This window comes from Strongylocentrotus purpuratus, unplaced genomic scaffold, assembly GCF_000002235.5.
Source record: "Strongylocentrotus purpuratus isolate Spur 01 unplaced genomic scaffold, Spur_5.0 spur5_scaffold_21, whole genome shotgun sequence".
Taxonomy (NCBI): domain Eukaryota; kingdom Metazoa; phylum Echinodermata; class Echinoidea; order Camarodonta; family Strongylocentrotidae; genus Strongylocentrotus; species Strongylocentrotus purpuratus.
In genome coordinates, this window is record NW_022145607.1 from 39,675,551 (window position 1) to 39,696,418 (window position 20,868).

Here is a 20,868-nt window from a genome sequence, read left to right on the forward strand (position 1 = left end):
CTATTTCGTTTCCCTGTATTCCACAGTGAGAGGGGATCCATTCTAGATGGACTTGAATGCCTTTGTATGCCAGTCTTGTGTATATATACTTGATGTCGTTTATGAAGTTATCTGACTTATCTCCTTTCATTGATTGCATTGAGAGGAGTGCGCTGAGGGAGTCTGTGAATATCACAACCCCTGCGTGCAGGTTTAGTTGTTCAACCCATAATAGGGCAATTGTTATTGCTGCTAACTCTGCTCGGTAGCTTGAGGTATGGTCTGTAAGACGTTTAGATTGTCTTATTGAAAAATGTGGGACAAAAAAGGACGCAGCTGCTGTGCCTGATGGGGATTTTGAGCCATCCGTATATATATGAAGGCTGTTATTCCATTTTGATTTTATGAGTTCTATGCTTCTTAGTCTCATTTCACTCGGGTTATCATTTTTTCTTATTGATTCAGTTAGTTCAATGGATATTTGGGGAGTATAGTTGTGCCAGGGGGGGATAGGAAGTGGTATGACTTTTTCTGTAATTGAGTCTATTATTTTTTCATTTTTTATTCTCAAACCAAAAGGTTGTCTCACTTTTTTATTCTTTAACTTTTCAAATTGCCAACATGGTTGGATGTTTGGTTTTAATGGGTGGTTTGTCACACGGGAAAGATGGACGTGATACTTTTCTGTCAGCATTTTTCTTCTTAACTCAAGAGGGGGCTCGTCCATTTCCACCTGTAGGGCGGCGAGGGATGTGCCGTGTAAAGCACCTGCACATATACGTAGGGACATGTATTGCATAGTGTTTAAAACTTTTTTGGAGCTTTCGCTTGCCGAGTCATATGCCTCGCACCCGTAGTCTAGCATTGATCTTATTAAAGATCGATATAGCATCAGTAATGTTTTTGTGTTACTTCCCCAACTTGTATGAGCGACGCTTTTCAGGATATTAATTTTTTTTCTACATCTGTTTCTGATATCTTGTATATGGGTATTCCATGTTAATTTTTTATCAAACGTGACGCCAAGAAATTTATGATTTGCTTGGAATTGCAGTTCTTTTTCTTTAAGTTTTATTACGGGGAGGTTTGTTCTGTTGCTATTGCTGAAGAGCACCGGGGTACTTTTATTTTCGGAGAGATTAAAGCCCCTTTGCTCGAACCAAATTTGTAGGTTGTTTAAGCAATTTTGAATTCTATTTACTATAAAATTAATGTTAGGTCCTGAAGTCCAAATGGCGCAATCATCTGCGTATAAAGATATGGAGACTGAGGGGGTTGTGGGAATTTGACAGAGCATAAGGTTGAACAGGATTGGACTTATGGTACTACCTTGCGATAGACCGTTTTCTGTGTTGTTTATGTGCGACAGTGTATTTTCTATTTTTACCTGGAATGTTCTATTTCTTAGAGAATCGTTTATAAAGTTTAGTGTTTTACCTCGTATACCTATATCATAAAGATTTGATATCAATCCGTCTACCCAAAGTGTATCATAAGCTTTTTCTATGTCGAGAAAAATGGCGACTGTATGCTGTTTAATGGCTATGTTTTTCTGTATTTCATTTTCTAAACTGACGATACTATCTGTAGTGCTTCTATTCTTTCTAAATCCTATTTGGAATGAAGGGAGTATTTCCTGTTTTTCGATGAACCACTGTAGTCTTACATTCACCATTCCTTCCATGATTTTGATGAAACAAGCTGTGAGTGCAATTGGTCTATACGATGATACTTTATGAGGTTCTTTGTTAGGTTTTTTGATTGGGATAATAATTGAGTGTTTACATTGCCTTGGAATTTGCCCCGAGCTCCAAATTTGATTTATCAAATTTAGCATGGTCTGTTTTGCTGATTTCGTGAGTTTTTGGTATATTAAATATTTAATCTTATCGTGTCCGGGGGTAGAGGAGGAATTTTGACGTTCGATTGCTGCTTCTAATTCTGATAGTGTGAAATTGTCGTTTAGGACTGAGGGAAAATTTTCTGGTTCTTTATTTTTAATTTTCTCTATATTATTTGCTACGTGAGTGTACAGTTGGGAGCTAGGGTCAACTTTGTGTTTAGTTACGTAAGTATAATCTTCAGCTATCTTGTTGACCTTTTCCTGATCGGTAATATATTCTATATCATTTTCTTTTAGTGTTGGTAAGCATTCTTTTTTTGGTATGATATTGTTGTATCTTTTTATCATTTTCCAAATTTCTGAAGTCGGAGTGAATCTATTAAGCCTGGAGCAGTATTTGTTCCAATGTTGTCTTTTTGCTTCTCTTATTGTCTTCTGTGCAAGGGCTTTCTTATTTAGGTATTCGTAGAGATAATCTTTCGTCATGTATTTGATGGCTTTATTTTTGGCTTTGTTTCGTTCTTTAATTCTCTTTTGGCAGTCTTCATTCCACCATGGATTGTGTGGTTTATGTTTTTTTGTTACTGTTGGTATGGTTTCCTTCATAATTTTCTTTGTGACGTTTATGAATTCGTTGTAGTATTCTTCTGTGTTTTCATTTGGAGTTATATTGGATAGTTCTGTGTCGCATAATTGTTCAAATGCTTTCCAGTCTGCTTTTTTGTAACTAAGATATGGTTCGTTTCGTTTTGTATAAGTGCAGTCTCCTCCATATATACCTTACCAACAGAAAAAGAGTTTTAGGACAGTTAGTACAACTTATCCCCTCCTCACCAACATTTCTTGTGACTTATGCATAAACATGATGAGCTGATGAATAATCATTGCCTGAACAATTGATTTCCCACCATGCATCTTAATATATGCACATTCAGGGAAAGTTATAACAATCACTTTTCAATCTGTGAATAGATAAAAGACTTTTCAGCTGTTCCTCTATTTAAATACTCAAAGAATGATACTGGCAAGACTTGAGCATGCATGATTTGGTAATGGCATTTAAATGTCTTGGAGTGTACACAATAGAGCAAGGTGTTTCATTGTTATGGAAATCCTCTTTACATGTACAGTATGTGATTATTTGCTTTCTTTGCTTTCCTGTATTAAAGCTCTTCTGTAAACTCTTCTCTTTCTTCTGGATATTCTAACTATTTCCTTTGATAAATACATCTTTGATTGTTGCCTGCAACACAAGTCAGTGTAAAGTTCACATGTGTTATCAATGCTCTCTCAAACTCGGGAATCTCAAACTCGGAGCCGTGAATCGTTTTCATGCAAAAAGTACACCTCCTCCGTTGTGATTGCAGTCTTTACGAAAGATTTGATATTGTTGTACATCTAAGATTTCACCATCGCAGGAATCAGAGTTCATCCATCTATTTTATCGGAAGTAACTCACTTTCAGGTCATTCAGTTTATTACCAAGGGAACAGCAGACCTACCAACCAGTACGATTTAGTCGTATTTAATACGATTTTTAGAAGCAAATACGACAGTACGATTTTCCTGAATAAAATACGATTATTTTGTGTGTGTGTTAGCCATTTTCAATGGCAAAATGCCCATTCTGTCCTGTAAAATATCCATTCTGTCCTGTAAAATATCCTACAAGCATCTCAAATTAGACATTTAGGGATGTTCATTGGTTCATCGAACACAGTTCAGTCGTGACAAAATCATGCATATTCAACAAATGATCCATAAAAAAATTGATCCGCGTAACAGTCCGTGTTTATTTTTAAGAATACAACTTTTGTCAGTAAAATACAACTTTTGGGATTAAAGAGTACAGTTTTTGAACTCCAGAGGTTGGCAGGTCTGGAACAGTCATTTAGTAGTAGACAATTGAGTGTATTACGTAACGAATTTGAATGTTCAGGTCCCGGATTACGCTCCACGTCACCAGACATGATCAATTTCAAAAGTGGAGTATTTGATGTTAATTGAAAGGTGGAAATATCATTGTTTCAAAGATATCTAGTTTTTAAATATCAAGCTTTGGGTAGTTGCTTAAAATTCTTATCAGCTCAGTGGTTGTTGTGGATGCATAAATATGCAAGAAAGCTGCAATGCAAAGAGTATAAAGTATGTACCGTAGCACCATTTTCAAATGAGAAGATAAGTTGATATGTTGCTGGGTGTTAATCCATGTGTTATGCGTTTCCTTATACAATGCAGGTAGTCTGGCTTTGGTTCTGCGGACTTTCAAAGATTCCCATTTTAGATTTTCCAGCATCTTTGTAACACTTGATTCCCTGTCATAGTCCCTCGTTGTGAATGTTTAGTTTGTCCTGGTCTGACTTATGCTGTGGGTCCCATGTACTGTACATGTAGCTGCATAGAACTCTAGTTTGGGCCTACATGTAATTTGATGAAGTTTGGTCAATATGTGTGGCCCAACCGAGTCCCTTTGAATTCAGGTGTTGCACTTCTTCCAGGGTGACGTTGCCCAACCTGTACTTGGTTTGAACTGGTTTCTTTGTATGGGTTACCGTATTTAATTTGAAAACTGTGGCTCCAATTGCTGCTGTATTAAAAACTGTTCTATTGATTCTCAACATTTCAAACACCACTGTACAAAACTCAACTGATCTAAAAATCACTAAAAAAGCGAGACATAGGCGCTGCTTTTACGGTGACTGCGGCGGCATTGACAGCGTCAACATCAAAAACTTAAAGAGAAGGTTGAGTTCTGGGAAGAGGTGAAAAATAATTTGTGAGCATTACTCATTCTTATTATGCAAGTGTGGAAGAACATCAGTTAAGACATGTTCCCTGAAAAGCATGGCTCTTCAAATGCCTTCATATTCTAAATTTGCATGTAAAATCGTAAAAATCGGGGGGCCGGCTTTTTACGCCACGTGTTCGTGTAGTCCCATATACATCTTTCTGTGCAAGTGTTTGTAACTTTATCAAGACTTGGCCAAATTTCTTATCATTTTGATGATTTCAGAACCTTGCAATACACACAAATTCTTATATGCTAGATGATCAACCTTTTCTAGTCGGTTCCACACCGTTTCTTTCACAATGCAATCGCATGACCAGAACTCAACTTCATCTTTAACTTAGGGTTAAGTTTTTGAATTTTTGATATAATTTTGAAAGTATAAGTCCTAAGTCAATGAAACTTGGACTATAAGGTAATCCAGTATCCCCAATCATGTGAGTAGAATTCAGGTCAAAGTTCAGATGGCCAGGGAGATCATGGCAAACACGCTACCACATCCTTGTCCCTAGACGAGACTGGTGAATCGACACGTTCCCTTCTCCCCATCCTATCTCATAGCAGAATCAAGGATTCACCGGACGATGTGTTGGGAATCCAATCAGAAGATGATGAAGACATATCCACTTCTTAATCATCATCATCATCATCCAAACTAAGCTAACCTCTAATACCTAATGTTGTCTGTTTAGAGCCAAAAGGAATTTACATGTAACTTGCATACTTTAACCCTATTCTGACATACAACTGCTTAATAAAATATGAAATAATAAATACTTTGAAAATTGAATATCTTATTTATATAATAATTTATGCTTGGGCCTCATTTTAAGCCAATAGTTGATTTCTTTTTATAAATCATAAAATATGTGTTCTAAGCTCAATAATATGTGCATAATTTAAACAAAATTATGCCAGAACCAGTAAACCAAATCAAATCAAATCTGCTCACAACTTACATTTTCTTTTTTCTTTTAAAATCTTGGAATGTATTCCATGAACTTGTAGCTCACGGTCCTCTAATGTTAGACCACAGACCCAACTTCATGGTCACGATCGAGGTCTTCATCGACCTCTCGCTCAAAGGTCTCAGACGGAGTGTTGCGGCAAATCGTCCAGGTACTCCCTGCCAAAGACCAGTGACTCCCATTCAACATCTACCTCGCAGACGACATCCAACAAAGTCTCGCAGTTGACCCCGTGGGAGAAATGGCTGATCGAGAAGACTAAACAAGAGAGAAAGAGAGTGAAAGAAAAGGTAATGCTATTACTAAACGGGATCCCCAAAGTTCTTGCGGACGAAAGAGAAAGGGTGTGGGGTCCACAAAACTGCAAATGGTGGTGTATGAGCTGGCATATCCCCCTAACTTTGGGAACCCAAGAAGAAATAAATGTAATGAAACTTTTTTTTTTCTTTATGTGAAATGTAATGAAACTTACAGTTGGTCTATAGGGCTCTTGGCAGTCCCATCAAACCCCTCACCTTTAAAGGTAATACAAAGTTTTGGGAAATTTCTAAATTTCTAAGGCCCCCCCCCCCTTTGTTCTCTGCGAAAATTTGCATGCATGCAAGTGAAATGTATAGATTACTATGGTAATAAACATTTTTTGAAAAATTCACTCATTTGCATATTAATGGTAATTCATGCAAGTAAGGTAATAACATTCACATTTTTACCTATAAATCATATATTCTTCATATTTAAACATTAATTTTCACTGCCGGTACATATATTCTTTAGACCATTGGGGATAGTAATACCAAAAGAAAATTGGAATTGCCAGGTTATTCCTTATGTATTTCCTTTTTTATTTTTATTTATGTATTTTATTGTTTTTGTTGTTTTATTTTAATTCTAACTTAAATTCAACTATTTTTAACCCCGAAATAAACACCTAAGCTATAAAACAAGAACAAATAACCAATGTTTTATCTCTTTTTTTTGAAAAATGAGATTTCCATACATGTTTTGTACATAAATCATGAAATGAGCGATTTTGGACTGACATGCAAAGACAAAGGGTTAAGTGACTTTGTAACGGTAGGTACGACTTTCGAAAAATTTATTTCAAAAGATGCGCAAGGCTCGAAAGAAAAAGGCGTAAAATTTCAGCACAGATTCTTTAGCATTGAAAAATAATCACAAACAATGTAGAGGGGAGGGGTGGGGGGGGGGCGGCTAGATAGGGTGAGGGCTACCAGCGTTTGCCGCATATTGTTTAAAGTTTTGCTAACTTCATTTTGTTTAAAGTGTGGTATTTGATGTAAAATGTTATTTAACTTGGTGCTAGAATTTCTAGCACCCTTTATGACCACAAATTGAGAGTATTGTCTTTACCTTAGCTGTTGGTGAGGTGTCGTGATTCTTGCCTTTTCACCATATTCTGAATCTTCTCCCCCTCTCCCCTCCTCCCCCTTCCCCTTTTCCATCTCTCTCTCTCTCACTCTCCCTCCTCTGTCCGTCTGTCTCTCTCCCTCTCCTTCCCCTTTCTCTTCCTTCCCCCTTTCTCTCTCACTCTCTTCTCTCTCTCTCTCTCTCCCTTCCCCTACTCTTTTCCCTCTCTCTATCCAGCCTCTCCCCTTCCCCCTCTCTCACTCTCCCTCTCTCTCTTACTCTCCCTCTCTCTCTTACTCTCTCTCTCTCTCTCTCTCTCTCTCTCCAGCCTCTCCTCCCCCTCCTCCCCTTCCCCCTCTCTCACTCTCCCTCTCCCTCTCCTTCCTCCCCCTTTCTCACTCTCACTCACTCTTTTCTCTTCTTTTCTCTCTTTATCGAGTATAGGCCAAGCTGCAGAGGGAGAAACAGCTGAAGATTGCAGAAGAGAAGAAGATGAAGGTGGAGAAAGCTAAGGTCATTGAGGTCAAGGTCAACATGTGGATTGAGGAAAGAACAACTAAGGAGCAGGAATCGAGAAAAGCCAACTGGAGGCTAGAGAAGACAAAGAAACAACTTGAAGCAGAAGAGAAGAGGGGAGTCCAGGAGAAAGCAAAGGTGAGTGTTAAAGGGGAAGTCCACCCTGATATTAAGTTGCTTTTAATAAAAGCAGGAAAATGAGAGAAACAGGTCAGTGAAAGTTTGAGCAAAACCGACTAGAAATAAGAAAGAAGAAGCCGAAAGGAGGAGGAAAGAAGAGGCGGAATATGCATACCTGAAGTGGAAAGAAGAGGCCAAGACGAGACCATTTCCCCTAGCTACTCAATTTGGCTATCCTCAGGGCTCTGTCAAAGGTAAACCAGTCAAAGTTACTGCCTTATGCCCCTTTCACAAACCCAACTTAAAGGAGCATTATATAAGTGTGTGAATGGGACCACATCAAAACAATGCACATCACTTTTGTGCTGCTATACAATACAAATAATTGCCACAGCATAATCATTTATATTATAATTTGAGTAAGGAAATCCTTTGATATTTAAAACTTTCAGGGTTTTGCACACCTGAATGTTTGCAAGAAATGTTTGCTTTAAAATGAGTTTTAGAACGTTCAGAACCTGATTTGAATGAACAGCATTTTGACATAGAAAAATAAAAAATGGCAAAAAAAAAAACAGTGCAATGTTTGTACCGAGCTTGCAATGGGCAGACACCGTATAAGTCGCCATTTTGGTTGAGTTGCCAAGCAAAACAGCGTTACTTGCGTGTGTGTTCCATTCAATTGCGAGTTTGGACAATTTATACATGAAAATATTAGTATTTTCTCGTGCTGAATGCAGCAAACATTGCTTTAAATAATGTTTAAATTAATATTAATGATGTTACAGTTGGGAAATACTTCCTGAAAATATCAAACATACCGGGAAGTGTATTAAAAATATTTTCTCGCTCTACTTTTAAAGTTAAAGGGCAATCCAACCCTAAATAGTTGATTTGTAGGAAAGCAGAAATATAATAAAAACAGAATGTCAAAAGTTTGAAATGAATCGGACCAATAGTAAGGAAGTTATGAATGTATGAAATACATGTATGACATCACTATTAAAGTCTATACGAATCTCAAATTGGTATTTCGGTCAGTGGATTGTGACCTACATGTAGGACTTGGATAACTCTCCCATTTGCTGTGTACAAAAATATCATTAATTTCTGTTTTTCTTGTAAGTACCTTCTCCCTTGGGGCACTACTCAAACTATAGTTTAGATAGCATATTTATTTATATATTTATTTATTTCTAATCTTTTGTCAGGGTAGCCCATTCACCAATAAGTAGTGGTCTTCCATGGGGCCCTGAACGAACAAGAACATATTTGCATCACAAAAGCATAACGTTTATACAGAACAGTGAAAATAAAATTCCATAGTACATTTAGAAAGATATGATACAGCAATGATAGACGTGGCACAAAGGAATACTCATTTAAAAAAGAAACATTTTTTTTATTGACCTAGTTCAACTGAAATGCCAATAGGAAAATATTGATTAAGTTGCAATTATGTGAATAAATCATGTTAATATTACAGAACATGCATGTAGTGTATGGTCGGCTGAGCCATTCAAAAATGAATTGACAGAAGAAGCCGTTCTCATCGTATTATCTATTATTCCATTCAAATATAGAGGAAACAATTGGGCTACACTTATAGCAATCAGTGTGAAATCTAGGCACTCTTAAACATCCACAGTCTATTTGCCTTGTATGATGCTCATGTACATCATTAGGATAGATTAAGCCTACCTGAAGGTAAGATGGTGCTAAGTTATGAACGCATTTATATATCATCATTATGCGACTTAACTCCTAACATAAAAAAATCCTCTATGTGGGCATGCCTTGAACCATAATGCATGGCCCTACAGAGGAACTTTTCCTGTTGGAGACCGGGGGAAATGCAATGTATTATTGATAATTAATTGCATCTTCTTTGTTTTTTTTGGTATTTGTGAGGGCAGTGACGTACCCTAGCCCCCGCTACATACAGTCATGATTCAGTGGCTAAGCAATGGCCTCGTTACTGTGAGGCCCAAGAATAACAATTGTGTCGATCAGCTATAATAGCAAGCTTTCGATTTGGTACCCGACGTGAGCTACTATGCGTGACGTCACATTTATCCCTTGCGCATGCGTGAGCTTCTGGGCCCACGTTCCCTTCCATATCACCCGACAGGAGTCTGGGGCAATTTCCGTGAATCGCCGTTGCCGTAAAAAACGTCAACGTGAGTGTAGTTTCATCACCTTCTTTTATGTTATTCTTTGTTTTTATTATTCTATTATTTCCTCTTGCTATCTTTTGTTTCTTCTTCTATCACCTTTCCTTATGTTATTCTTTGTTTCTTCCTTCTATCACCTTCTCTTATTTTATTCTTTGTTTTTATCATTCTATCATTTCCTCTTTCTATCTTTCCTTATGTTATTCTTTGTTTCTTCCTTCTATCACCTTCTCTTATTTTATTCTTTGTTTTTATCATTCTATCATTTCCGCTTTCTGTCTTTCCTTATGTTATTCTTTGTTTCTTCCTTCTATCACCTTCTCTTATGTTATTCTTCGTTTTACTATTCTATCAGTTCCTCTTTCTATCTTTCCTCATGTTATTCTTTGTTTCTTATTCCTTCTATCACCTTCTTTTATGTTATTCTTTGTTTCTTATTCCTTCTATCACCTTCTCTTATTTTATTCTTTGTTTCTTCCTTCTACTACCTTCTCTGTTGTTATTCTTTGTTTCTTCCTTCTACCACCTTCTCTTTTGTTATTCTTTGTTTCTTCCTTCTACCACCTTCTCTTTTGTTATTCTTTGTTTCTTCCTTCTATCACCTTCTTTTCTGTTATTCTTTGTTTCTTCCTTCTATCACCTTCTTTTCTGTTATTTGTTTTTTAACATTCTATCACTTTCTCTTTCTGTCTTTCCTTATGTTATTCTTTGTTTCTTCCTTCTACCACCTTCTCTTATGTTATTCTTTGTTTCTTTCTTCTATCACCTCTTATTTTATTCTTTGTTTTTAACATTCTATCGCTTTCTCTTTCTGTCTTTCCTTATGTTATTTTTTGTTTCTTCCTTCTACCACCTTCTCTTATGTTATTCTTTGTTTCTTCCTTCTATCGCCTTATCTTATGTTATTATTGTTTTTACTTTTCTATCACTTTCTCTTTCTGTCTTTCCTTATGTTATTCTTTGTTTCTTCCTTCTATCACCTTCTCTTGTGTTATTCTTCATTTTACCATTCTATCACTTTCTCTTTCCATCTTTCCTTATGTTATTCTTTGTTTCTTCCTTCTATCACCTTCTCTTATGTTATTCTTTGTTTTACTATTCTATCACTTTCTCTTTCTGTCTTTCCTCATGTTATTCTTTGTTTCTTCCTTCTATCACCTTCTTGTATTTTATTCTTTGTTTTTATCATTCTATCAGTCCCTCTTTCTATCTTTCCTCATGTTATTCTTTGTTTCTTATTCTTTCTATCACCTTTTTATGTTATTATTTGTTACTTATTCCTTCTATCACCTTCTCTTATGTTATTCTTTGTTTCTTCCTTGTACCACCTTCTCTTATGTTATTCTTTGTTTTTAACATTCTATCACTTTCTCTTTCTGTCTTTCCTTATGTTATTCTTTGTTTTTTCCTTCTATCACCTTCTCTTATGTTATTCTTTGTTTTTATCATTCTATCATTTCCTCTTTCTATCTTTCCTTATGTTATTCTTTGTTTTTTCCTTCTATCACCCTCTCTTATGTTATTCTTTGTTTTACTTTTCTATCACTTTCTCTTTCTGTCTTGTGTTATTCTTTGTTTCTTCCTTCTATCACCCTCTCTTATGTTATTCTTTGTTTTTAACATTCTATCACTTTCTCTTATGTTATTCTTCGTTTTACTTTTCTATCACTTTCTCTTTCTATCTTTCCTTATGTTATTCTTGGTTTCTTCCTTCTATCACCCTCTCTTATGTTATTCTTTGTTTTTAACATTCTATCACCTTCTCTTATGTTATTCTTCGTTTTACTTTTCTATCACTTTCTCTTTCTGTCTTTCCTTATGTTATTCTTTGTTTCTTCCTTCTATCACCTTCTTGTATTTTATTCTTTGTTTTTATCATTCTATCAGTTCCTCTTTCTATCTTTCCTCATGTTATTCTTTGTTTCTTATTCCTTCTATCACCTTCTTTTATGTTATTCTTTGTTTCTTATTCCTTCTATCACCTTCTTTTATGTTATTCTTTGTTTCTTATTCCTTCTATCACCTTCTTTTATGTTATTCTTTGTTTTTAACATTCTATCGCTTTCAGTCTTTCCTTATGTTATTCTTTGTTTCTTCCTTCTATCACCTTTTTTTATGTTATTCTTTGTTTCTTCCTTCTACCACCTTCTCTTTTGTTATTCTTTGTTTCTTCTATCACCTTCTCTTATTTTATTCTTTTTTTTTACCATTCTATCACTTTCTCTTTTTGTCTTTCATTATGCTATTCTTTGTTTCTTCCTTCTACCTCCTTCTCTTATGTTATTCTTTGTTTTACCATTCTATCACTTTTTCTTTCTGTCTTGTGTTATTCTTTGTTTCTTCCTTCTATCACCTTCTCTTATGTTATTCTTCATTTTACCATTCTATCACTTTCTCTTTCCGTCTTTCCTTATGTTATTCTTTGTTTGTATCATTCTATCACTTCCTCTTTCTATCTTTCCTTATGTTATTCTTTGTTCTTCCTTCTATCACCTTCTCTTATTCTTTGTTTTACCATTCTATCACTTTAACTTTCTGTCTTTCTTTATGTTATTCTTTGTTTTATCATCATATAATTTTCTCTTTCTATCTTATGTTATTCTTTGTTTCTTCCTTCTATCACCTCCTCCAATGTAATTCTTTAGTATTATATCACTTTCTCTTTCTGTCTCTCATGTTATTCTTTGTTTATTCTTCTATCACCTTTTCTCATGTTTTTTTGTTTTATCATTTTAACTTTCTTTTTCTGTCATCCTTATGTTATTCTTTGTATCAGATTTTCGCGCACTCTGAATATATTACCTGTTTAATCACCTGATCTAAAAAAATTGGTGAGGTGATAGCACCGACGTGAAAAATCGAAAGCACTGACGCGAAGGGAACGGACGTGAGCTGCGCAACGTCTCCACGCTCCAGTACCTCGTAGTAGCCGACGTCGGGTGCCCAAATCAAAAGCTCGCTATTAGTGCCCTTTTGTGAGGCATTAATCCTCATTACTGTCTGTTATGACTTAAGGACGTAGGTCCCCTAGTTGATTAGCATAGTAGCACACTAAGGCTGCGACGGGTAGTCGAATGCTCGAGTACCCGCACGGTTGACAACTACTCGGGTACGATTTCTTGTACCCGAATATTCGGCCGCAAAAAAAAAAAAGGTCCAGGCCCACGCTTACCCGTGCCAGGGAGAGCTGCGTCCGCTGGCACGGTACCGTCGGTAAAAATGTTTCCCAACTCAAGCACTGTCAACAGGGGCATACGCAGGGGGGGAGGGGGGGTTTTGGGGTTCAAACCCCCCCCCCCCCTTTGGTATTTTTATGTATGTAAACCCCCCCTAAAAAAAACCTAAACCTAAACCTAAACCTAAAAAAAAAAAAAAAAATTATACCCACAGCTCACCTAAATAAGGTGACCTTACCCCCCCCCCCCCCCCTCAACAAAGAAAAATGTCAAATGTTGAAATTTCGAGACCAAAAAAAAAAAAAAAAAAAAGTGTCCGCTACCCCCCCCCCCCCCCACTGAGCGACTTTTCGACCGGCGCGATTTTCAAATTTTCGGGAGCAAAATATTTTAAACCCCCCCCCCCCCTTGAAAAAATCCTGCGTACGCCCCTGACTGTCAAACTCACCTTTCAGAAACTGGGACCAAATGTCCAGATTTCTGTTTGGACTTGGAGGAAAATGGATTATTCTGCCATCTTTGGTTTTTAAAACAGCATTGTTTACTGTTATTATTCTTATTAAATCGGCGCCTTCAACTGCAACTCAAAGTAAAGTTGCATGCGTTTTCAGCGAGGGACCTGAGAAACTGCCGAGTGGTGTGGTAGTGGCAAAAAAAGAAAAAAAAGGAAAAAAATCCAAAAATCCAAAAATTAAAAAAAAATCAAAAAAATAAAAAAAATTAAAAAAAATTTTAAAAAATTAAAAAAAATTTAAAAAATTTAAAAAAATTTAAAAAATTTTAAAAAATTTAAAAAAATTATAAAAAAAACATGGCGTCCGAATATTCGAGTAATCGCCTGTGAGCCTGGGAGTGTACTCGGGTACCTCATTACACTGTTGTGCACAGCCCTATAGCACACACATGCTTTAGCAGGCACGTAAAACAAACACTCACAAATTAATATTCAATAGAATCTGAGAATGTATACTATTATTTAGATCTATTAGAAATAAATCATTGTGAAAATCAGTCCATAAATTGGGGTAAAAATAATTATTCCACCATTATGACCAACAGTGTATGTTGGAACACATAGGAAAGTACTAGTGATAACAACTTTCAAAAATTCATAAGTTTCTTAATATTTTGTCAGATTTAATTGAAACTTTCATCAGTTTGCTTCTCTGATTTTCTGCTTTCTTTTAGATAAGTTGTCTATTTGGTGTGTGTGTGTGTGTCTATTGGGTTTTTACAGACGTGTATCAATCAGATATGGTTATTTACGACCGACCTTTAACGTCACTATCCGAAAGACGTGAGTCAGTTTCAAACCAGCTTCCTCGGCTGAATCAGTTTATAACTTCAATTGTTAGCTGGATTACAGGGGCACGCCACAACCCCTTGGTGGGATTTCCCTTTAAATATTACATTCATTGGGTGTGCGGTGAATTGTTGTGCCTCCGTTACGAAGTAGCCGGAGGCATTATGTTTTTGGGTTGTCCGTCCGTCCATCCATACGTTCCGTTCTCATGATCACGTTATCTCAAGAACCGATGAATGGATTCCTGCCAAACTTAAACCATGTATGTATCTGGCAGAGCTAATAAACTGATTAGATTTTGGGGTCACAGGTCAAAGGTCACAGGGCTCATTATGTATGCAAAAATAGCTTGTGATCGCATTATCTCAAGAACAGATGGATGGATTCCTGCCAAACTTAAGTCATGTATGTATCTTGCAGAGCCAATGATTTGATTAGATTTTGAGGTCAAAGATCGCAGGGCTCATTATGTATGCAAAAAATAGCTTATGATCACATTATCATGAGAACCGATGGACAGATTACCATCAAACTCGAAACCTGTATTTATCTTGCAGAGCCAATGGACTGAGTAGATTTTGGGGTCATGAGGTCTAAGGTCATGGGGCTCATTATGTATGCAAAACTAGCTTGTGAACGCCTTCTTATTAGAACTGACGAATGGATTACTATCAAACTCGGGACATGTATGTTTCTTGCAGAGCCATTGAACTGATTAGATTTTAGGGTCATAAGATCAAAGGGTCATACATGTATATATAAAAAAAAAGATATTCTGCGAACGTGTTAATGCACGGGTGACCAACCCGTGGAGCCCTTTTGGTGTGGTCCACGGATCATTAACATAGTAATAATAAAATGGCACATAACTGAAATGTGGCCCGCATAGCAGCAATGAGAAAGGGCAAAACATATACCCACAGCTATCTCTATTTCCATAATTTGTTTTCATCATTCACAACATATTGATTCGTTTTGTGGTTGATACAAAACTCCTCAAATTTCCTCTCATTACATTACAATAACAACATTAACATCACTCGCCGTGTTAATCTCGGTTTGTAAATATACAAGTTGTGAATCAAGAAATGCCATAATTGTCTTGAATCAATTACAACCCTTTTCTTTTGCCGTTGAATTGCAGGTGTGTACACGTATTGCGTGTAGTTGTGTGTGGGGGGGGGGGGGGGGAGGACTACCTATGGCTCGCGAAGTTATGCCAATCGTTAGCTGTGGCCCGCGAGCTTTAAAAGATTGGCCACCCGTGTGTTAATGGATTAATTACAATCAAACTTTCAAGTTCAAGTTCAAGTTTTATTTCCACATGTGGTTCATATAAAACAAGTATACATGACCTGCATGTTCAGACATATAAAAAATACACAATTAACAAACAATAATATTAAGAGAAACAAATAGTGAACAAAATCTAAAGTCCATAAACAAAGAGCAACTAAATACATGTAGATATAAAAAAAACATGTGGGGGGACAAACAAAGGCCAGGGGCCTGTCGAAGCTAATCCCCAGAACAATATTAGATATTTTGGATATTTTATATATATAAAAACATACAAAAAACAAAAATAAACAAAAAAACCCCCACAAACAATAGCGACATACAGTACATGATAAAACAAATTAAGTTGGCAAAGTAACAGGCAAACAAAAAAATTATATTGTACTACTATAAATTTGTGAATTATTTTCATGTAAAATATACAGTTTAAATTTACGTTTAAAATTAGAAAGTGTCGGACTATTCTTAATCTCTACTGGTATTGAATTCCAGGATTTTACACCAGTGTAAGAAATTATTTAATGGCAATCTTAAGTGATTTGAATTTCTGGTACTATGGCTATGAATTGTACAATTTGAAGTGAAATAATTATTAATGTTCTTAAAATAGGAGCACATAAAATTGCAATTTGCAAACTACACATTTGATCCACCTTTAAAATACTAAACTGTTGAAATAAAGGGGTTGTGTGGGCAAGAGGTTGTGAATTGCAAATAACTCATATTGCACGCTTCTGGAGTACTATAATTCTATTTCTAAGATACATTGCACTGATCCCCATACAATATTGCAATATGATAAATAAGGTAAAATCATTGTGTAATACAGGGTTAAAAGAATCCTCATTGGAACAACAGTTTTTAATCTATTCATTTCCCCTACGGCTTGAGAAATTTTCGAACAAATGTCATCAATATGTAATTTCTATGTTATTTTATCATCAATTGTAACTCCTAAAATTTTTGTTTGTTTAACTTGTTGTACAGTTCCGCCTGCGATCAACGTCACAGTGGATCGCGCGCATACGCGTGCACTTGCGCGCGAACGCGATTGATCGCGATCAGCTTTGTGCGTGGAAAACATTGCTAAAATGTAATGCAGTCCTTCCGTATGAAATGTCGCCCTCTGTTGGCGATAGTTTGCTTTTTTTATTTTTGTCAGTTATTGTTGCTACTTACGCATAATGTTGCGGCGGGAATCTCAAAGTGAAATCTAATCGGCGGGGAAAAATATACTAGACGTTCATTTTTTGACTAAATTGAAGGCGGATGACTTTTGAATTCGCTAAACAAAAATTAAATCGGTAGACTTGTTATCTAACGAGACGCAATATTTATCTATTTTTTCAAAAGACGATTTAAGTTGCGGCGGGAACCTCAAAGTGATAACTAATCGGCGGTGAAAAAATATATTAGACGTTATCTTTCAATTTCGATTGAATTTAAGGCGGTTCCTTTTGTAATTCGCTAAACCAAAATTAAATAGGTGGACTTGTTATCTTATCAGACGCAATACTATTTTTCAAGAGACGATTTAAGTTTCGGCGGGAAACTAATCGGCGGACAAAAATGTATTAAACGTTATCTTTCTATTTTTATTAAATTGAAGGCGGATCCTTTTCAAAATATCTAAACCAAAATGAAATCGGCGAACTTATTTTCTTTTATGACGCAATATTTGTCTCTTTTTCCAAAAAACTATTTAAGTTGCGGCGGGTCTTTTGGGGGAATTTTAAAGTGAAAACTATTCACGTGACAGTTGATCGCGCGCATATGCGTGCACTTGCGATAGCAATCACTTTAATGCATGGAATTGCTAAATTGAATGCGGCACTTAAGTGAATACTAGGTTATCTTTCTTTAGGCTAGTTGATTAAATTGAAGGTGGATCCTTTTCGAACTCTCTAAACCACAATTAAATTGGTGGGCTTGTTATCTTATCAGACGCAATACCTTTCTATTTTTCATAAGATGATTTAGGTTGCGGCGGGAATATGAAAGTGAAAACTAGTCGGTTACGAAAAAATATGTTAGACAATATATCACTCTATTTTTTATTAAATTGAAGGCGGAACCTTTTCGAACTCTCTAAACCAAAATCGAATCGGCTGACTTGTTATCTTTTATGACGCAATATTTTGTCTCTTTTTTTTTGGAAAAAAGATTCAAGTTGCGGTGGGTCTTTTGGGGAATTTTAAAGTGAAAACTATTCACGTGGCAGTTGATCGCGCGCATATGCGTGCACTTGCGATCGCAATCGATCGCAATCACTAACTTTAATGCATGGAAAACATTGCTAAAATTGAATGCGACAGTTTAGTGAAATCTATGTTATCTTTCTTTAGGCATATTGATTAAATTGTAAGTGGATCCTTTTTGAATTCGCTAAACAAAATTAATCGGTAGACTTGCTATCTTATAAAACGCAATATTTATCTATTTTTCAAAAGACGATTTAAGTTGCGGGGGAACCTCAAAGTGATAACTAATCGGCGGAGAAAAAATATATTAGACGCTATCTCTTTTTCAAAAAATGATTTAAGTTGCGGCAGGTCTTTTGGGAAACTTTTAAAGTGAAATCTATTCACCTCACAGTTGACTGCGCGCACTTCCGAACACAATCGATCGCAATCAGTAATGCATGAAAACATTGCTAAAATTGAATGCGACAGTTTAGTGAAAACTATGTTATCTTTCTTTAGGCATGTTGATTAAATTGAAGGTGGATCCTTTTCAAACTCTCTAAACCAAAATCAAATTGGCGGACTTATTATCTTATATGACGCAATATTTTCTCTTTTTCAAAAAATGATTATAAGTTGCAGCGGGTTTTTTGGGGGGACTGTTAAAGTGAAATATATTCACATCACAGTTGATCGCGCGCATATGCGTGCACTTGCGAACGCAATTGATCGTAATCACTTTAATGCATGAAAACATTGCTAAAATTGAATGCGACAGTTAAGTAAAAACTATGTTATCCTACTTTATGCCTATTGATTGAATTGAAGGTGGGTCAAAAAATTGTATTTCTATACCCCCCATTCACATGAAATACTAGTAGCGGATCTGTATCTTACCACGTAGCGCGGAAGCTCGGACGTTTTATTAAATTGTTAAAGAAAGAAGACGATTCGTTGTACCATTCTCGACTCTTAATCCTTGTCTAGATTCAGTTTCTTTTGACGTTTCATTAAATTATTAAAGAAAGAAGACGATTCGTTGTACCATTCTCGACTCTTAATCCTTGTCTGAATTCAGTTCCCCCACCCCCCCCCCCTTCCCGCGCGAAGCGCGGAAGCTTTGATATTTCATTAAATTATAAGAGAAAGAAGGCGATTCGTTGTACCGTTTTTGACTCAAGTTCCAATTCCTCCGCGCATATAGCGCGGAAACTCTGAAGTTTCATTAAATTATAAAGAAAGAAGACGTTTAGTTGTACCATTCTCGACTCTTACTCAATGTATGAATTCAGTTCCTCCCCCCCACCCCTTCCCGCGCAAAACGCGAAAGCTTTTACGTTTCAGTAATAGAGAAAGAAGGCGATTCGTTGTACCGTTCCCGACTCTTAATCCTTGTCTAAATTCAGTTTCCTTTGGCGTTTCATTAAATTATTAAAGAGAAGAAGACGTTTCGTTGTACCATTCTCGACTCTTTATCCTTGACTGAATTCAGTTTCTCCCCCCCCCCCCCCCTTCCCGCGCGAAGCGCGGAACCTTTGACGTTTCGTTCAATTATTAAAGAAAGAGGTGATTCGTTGTACCGTTTTCGACTCTTAATCCTTGTCTAAATTCAGTTTCTGTTGACGTTTCATTAAATTATTAAAGAAAGAAGACGATTCGTTGTACCATTCTCGACTCTTAATCCTTGACTCAATTTAGTCTCCCCCCCCCTTCCCGCACAAAGCGCGGAAGCTTTGATGTTTCGTTCAATATTAGAGAAAGAAGGCGATTCGTTGTACCGTTTTCGACTCTTAATCCGTATGAATCAAGTTCCAATTCCTCCGCGCATAGCACGGAAACTCTGACGTTTCATTCAATTATTAAAGAAAGAAGACGTTTCGTTGTACCATTCTCGACCCTTACTCCATGTCTTAATTCAGGTTCCTCCCCCCCCCCCCCCGTTCCCGCGCGAAACGCGGAAGCTTTGACGTTTCATTAAATTATTAGAGAAAGAAGACGATTCGTTGTACCGTTCTCGACTCTTAATCCTTTTTCTTCTTACGTCCTCTTCCTTTCTTCTTTCTCTCTCTCTCTCTCTCTCTCTCTCTCTCTCTTTTTTTTGGGGGGGGGGGGGGCGGGCGACCGCCCCCACCGCCACACACCCCCATGGCTACGCGCCTGTATCCTCTCTGTTTCTTATTCCTACTCTCTACTTCTTTTTTGCACTTTTGCGCTTCGCGCTTAACATTTAGCTTTTAGATTGAATAAATTGAATAAATTCATCAATTCCTGATGAAGCCGTATGAGCGAGAATTCAATTTATTCTTGTCTCATATACGGTTGTCTCATTTGCGTATGTATCATGAAAATGAGATAGCAAAATGTGTATATTGATGGTCATCTTGCGAGTAATAACCGTTAACTACTCTCATCGGGCTCTCATTAATTTTTCTCTTCATTTTTTTTTTGATGGTAATGTACAGGCCACCCCCACCTGAAATATTGGGGGGGGGGGGGGATATACCCCCCCACCCCCCCCCCCCCCCCCCCCCGGGATCGACACCCATGCCCTATTTTGTATTAAATTGAAGGTGGATCCTTTTCGAACTCTCTAAACCAAAATCGAATGGGCGGACTTATTATCTTTTATGACGCAATATTTGTCTCTTTTTCAAAAAATGATTTAAGTTGCGGCGGGTCTTTTGGGGGGACTTTTAAAGTGGAATATATATATATTCACGTCACAGTAAGTTGATCGCGTGCATATGCGTGCACTTGCGAACGCAATCGATCGCAATCACTTTAATGCATGAAAACATTGCTAAAATTGAATGCGACAGTTTAGTGAAAACTATGTTATCTTTCTTTAGGCTAGTTGATTAAATTGAAGGTGGATCCTTTTCGAACTCTCTAAACCAAAATCAAATTGGCGGACTTGTTATCTTTTATGACGCAATATTTTCTATTTTTTAAAAGATGATTTAAGTTGCGGCGGGAATCTCAAAGTAAAAACTAATCGGTGGCGAAAAAATATATTAGACGTTATCTCTTTTTCAAAAAATTATTTAGAGTTGCGGCGGGTCTTTTGGGGGGACTTTTAAAGTGAAATATATTCACATCACAGTTGACCGCGCGCATATGCGTGCACTTGCGAACGCAATCGATCGCAATC

The 20,868-nt window shown here is 36.7% G+C and overlaps 1 protein-coding gene across 1 annotated transcript; it reads left to right on the top strand.

Moving 5' to 3' along the window:
* Positions 1-600: 600 nt before the first annotated feature.
* On the top strand, positions 601-9,511 carry LOC115927970 (coiled-coil domain-containing protein 34-like). The gene is made up of 5 exons (XM_030994395.1): positions 601-610; positions 5,063-5,198; positions 5,619-5,868; positions 7,391-7,600; positions 9,494-9,511. The coding sequence occupies exons 1-5, from the start codon at positions 601-603 to the stop codon at positions 9,509-9,511; spliced, it is 624 nt and encodes a 207-aa protein (XP_030850255.1).
* The last annotated feature ends 11,357 nt before the right edge of the window (positions 9,512-20,868 follow it).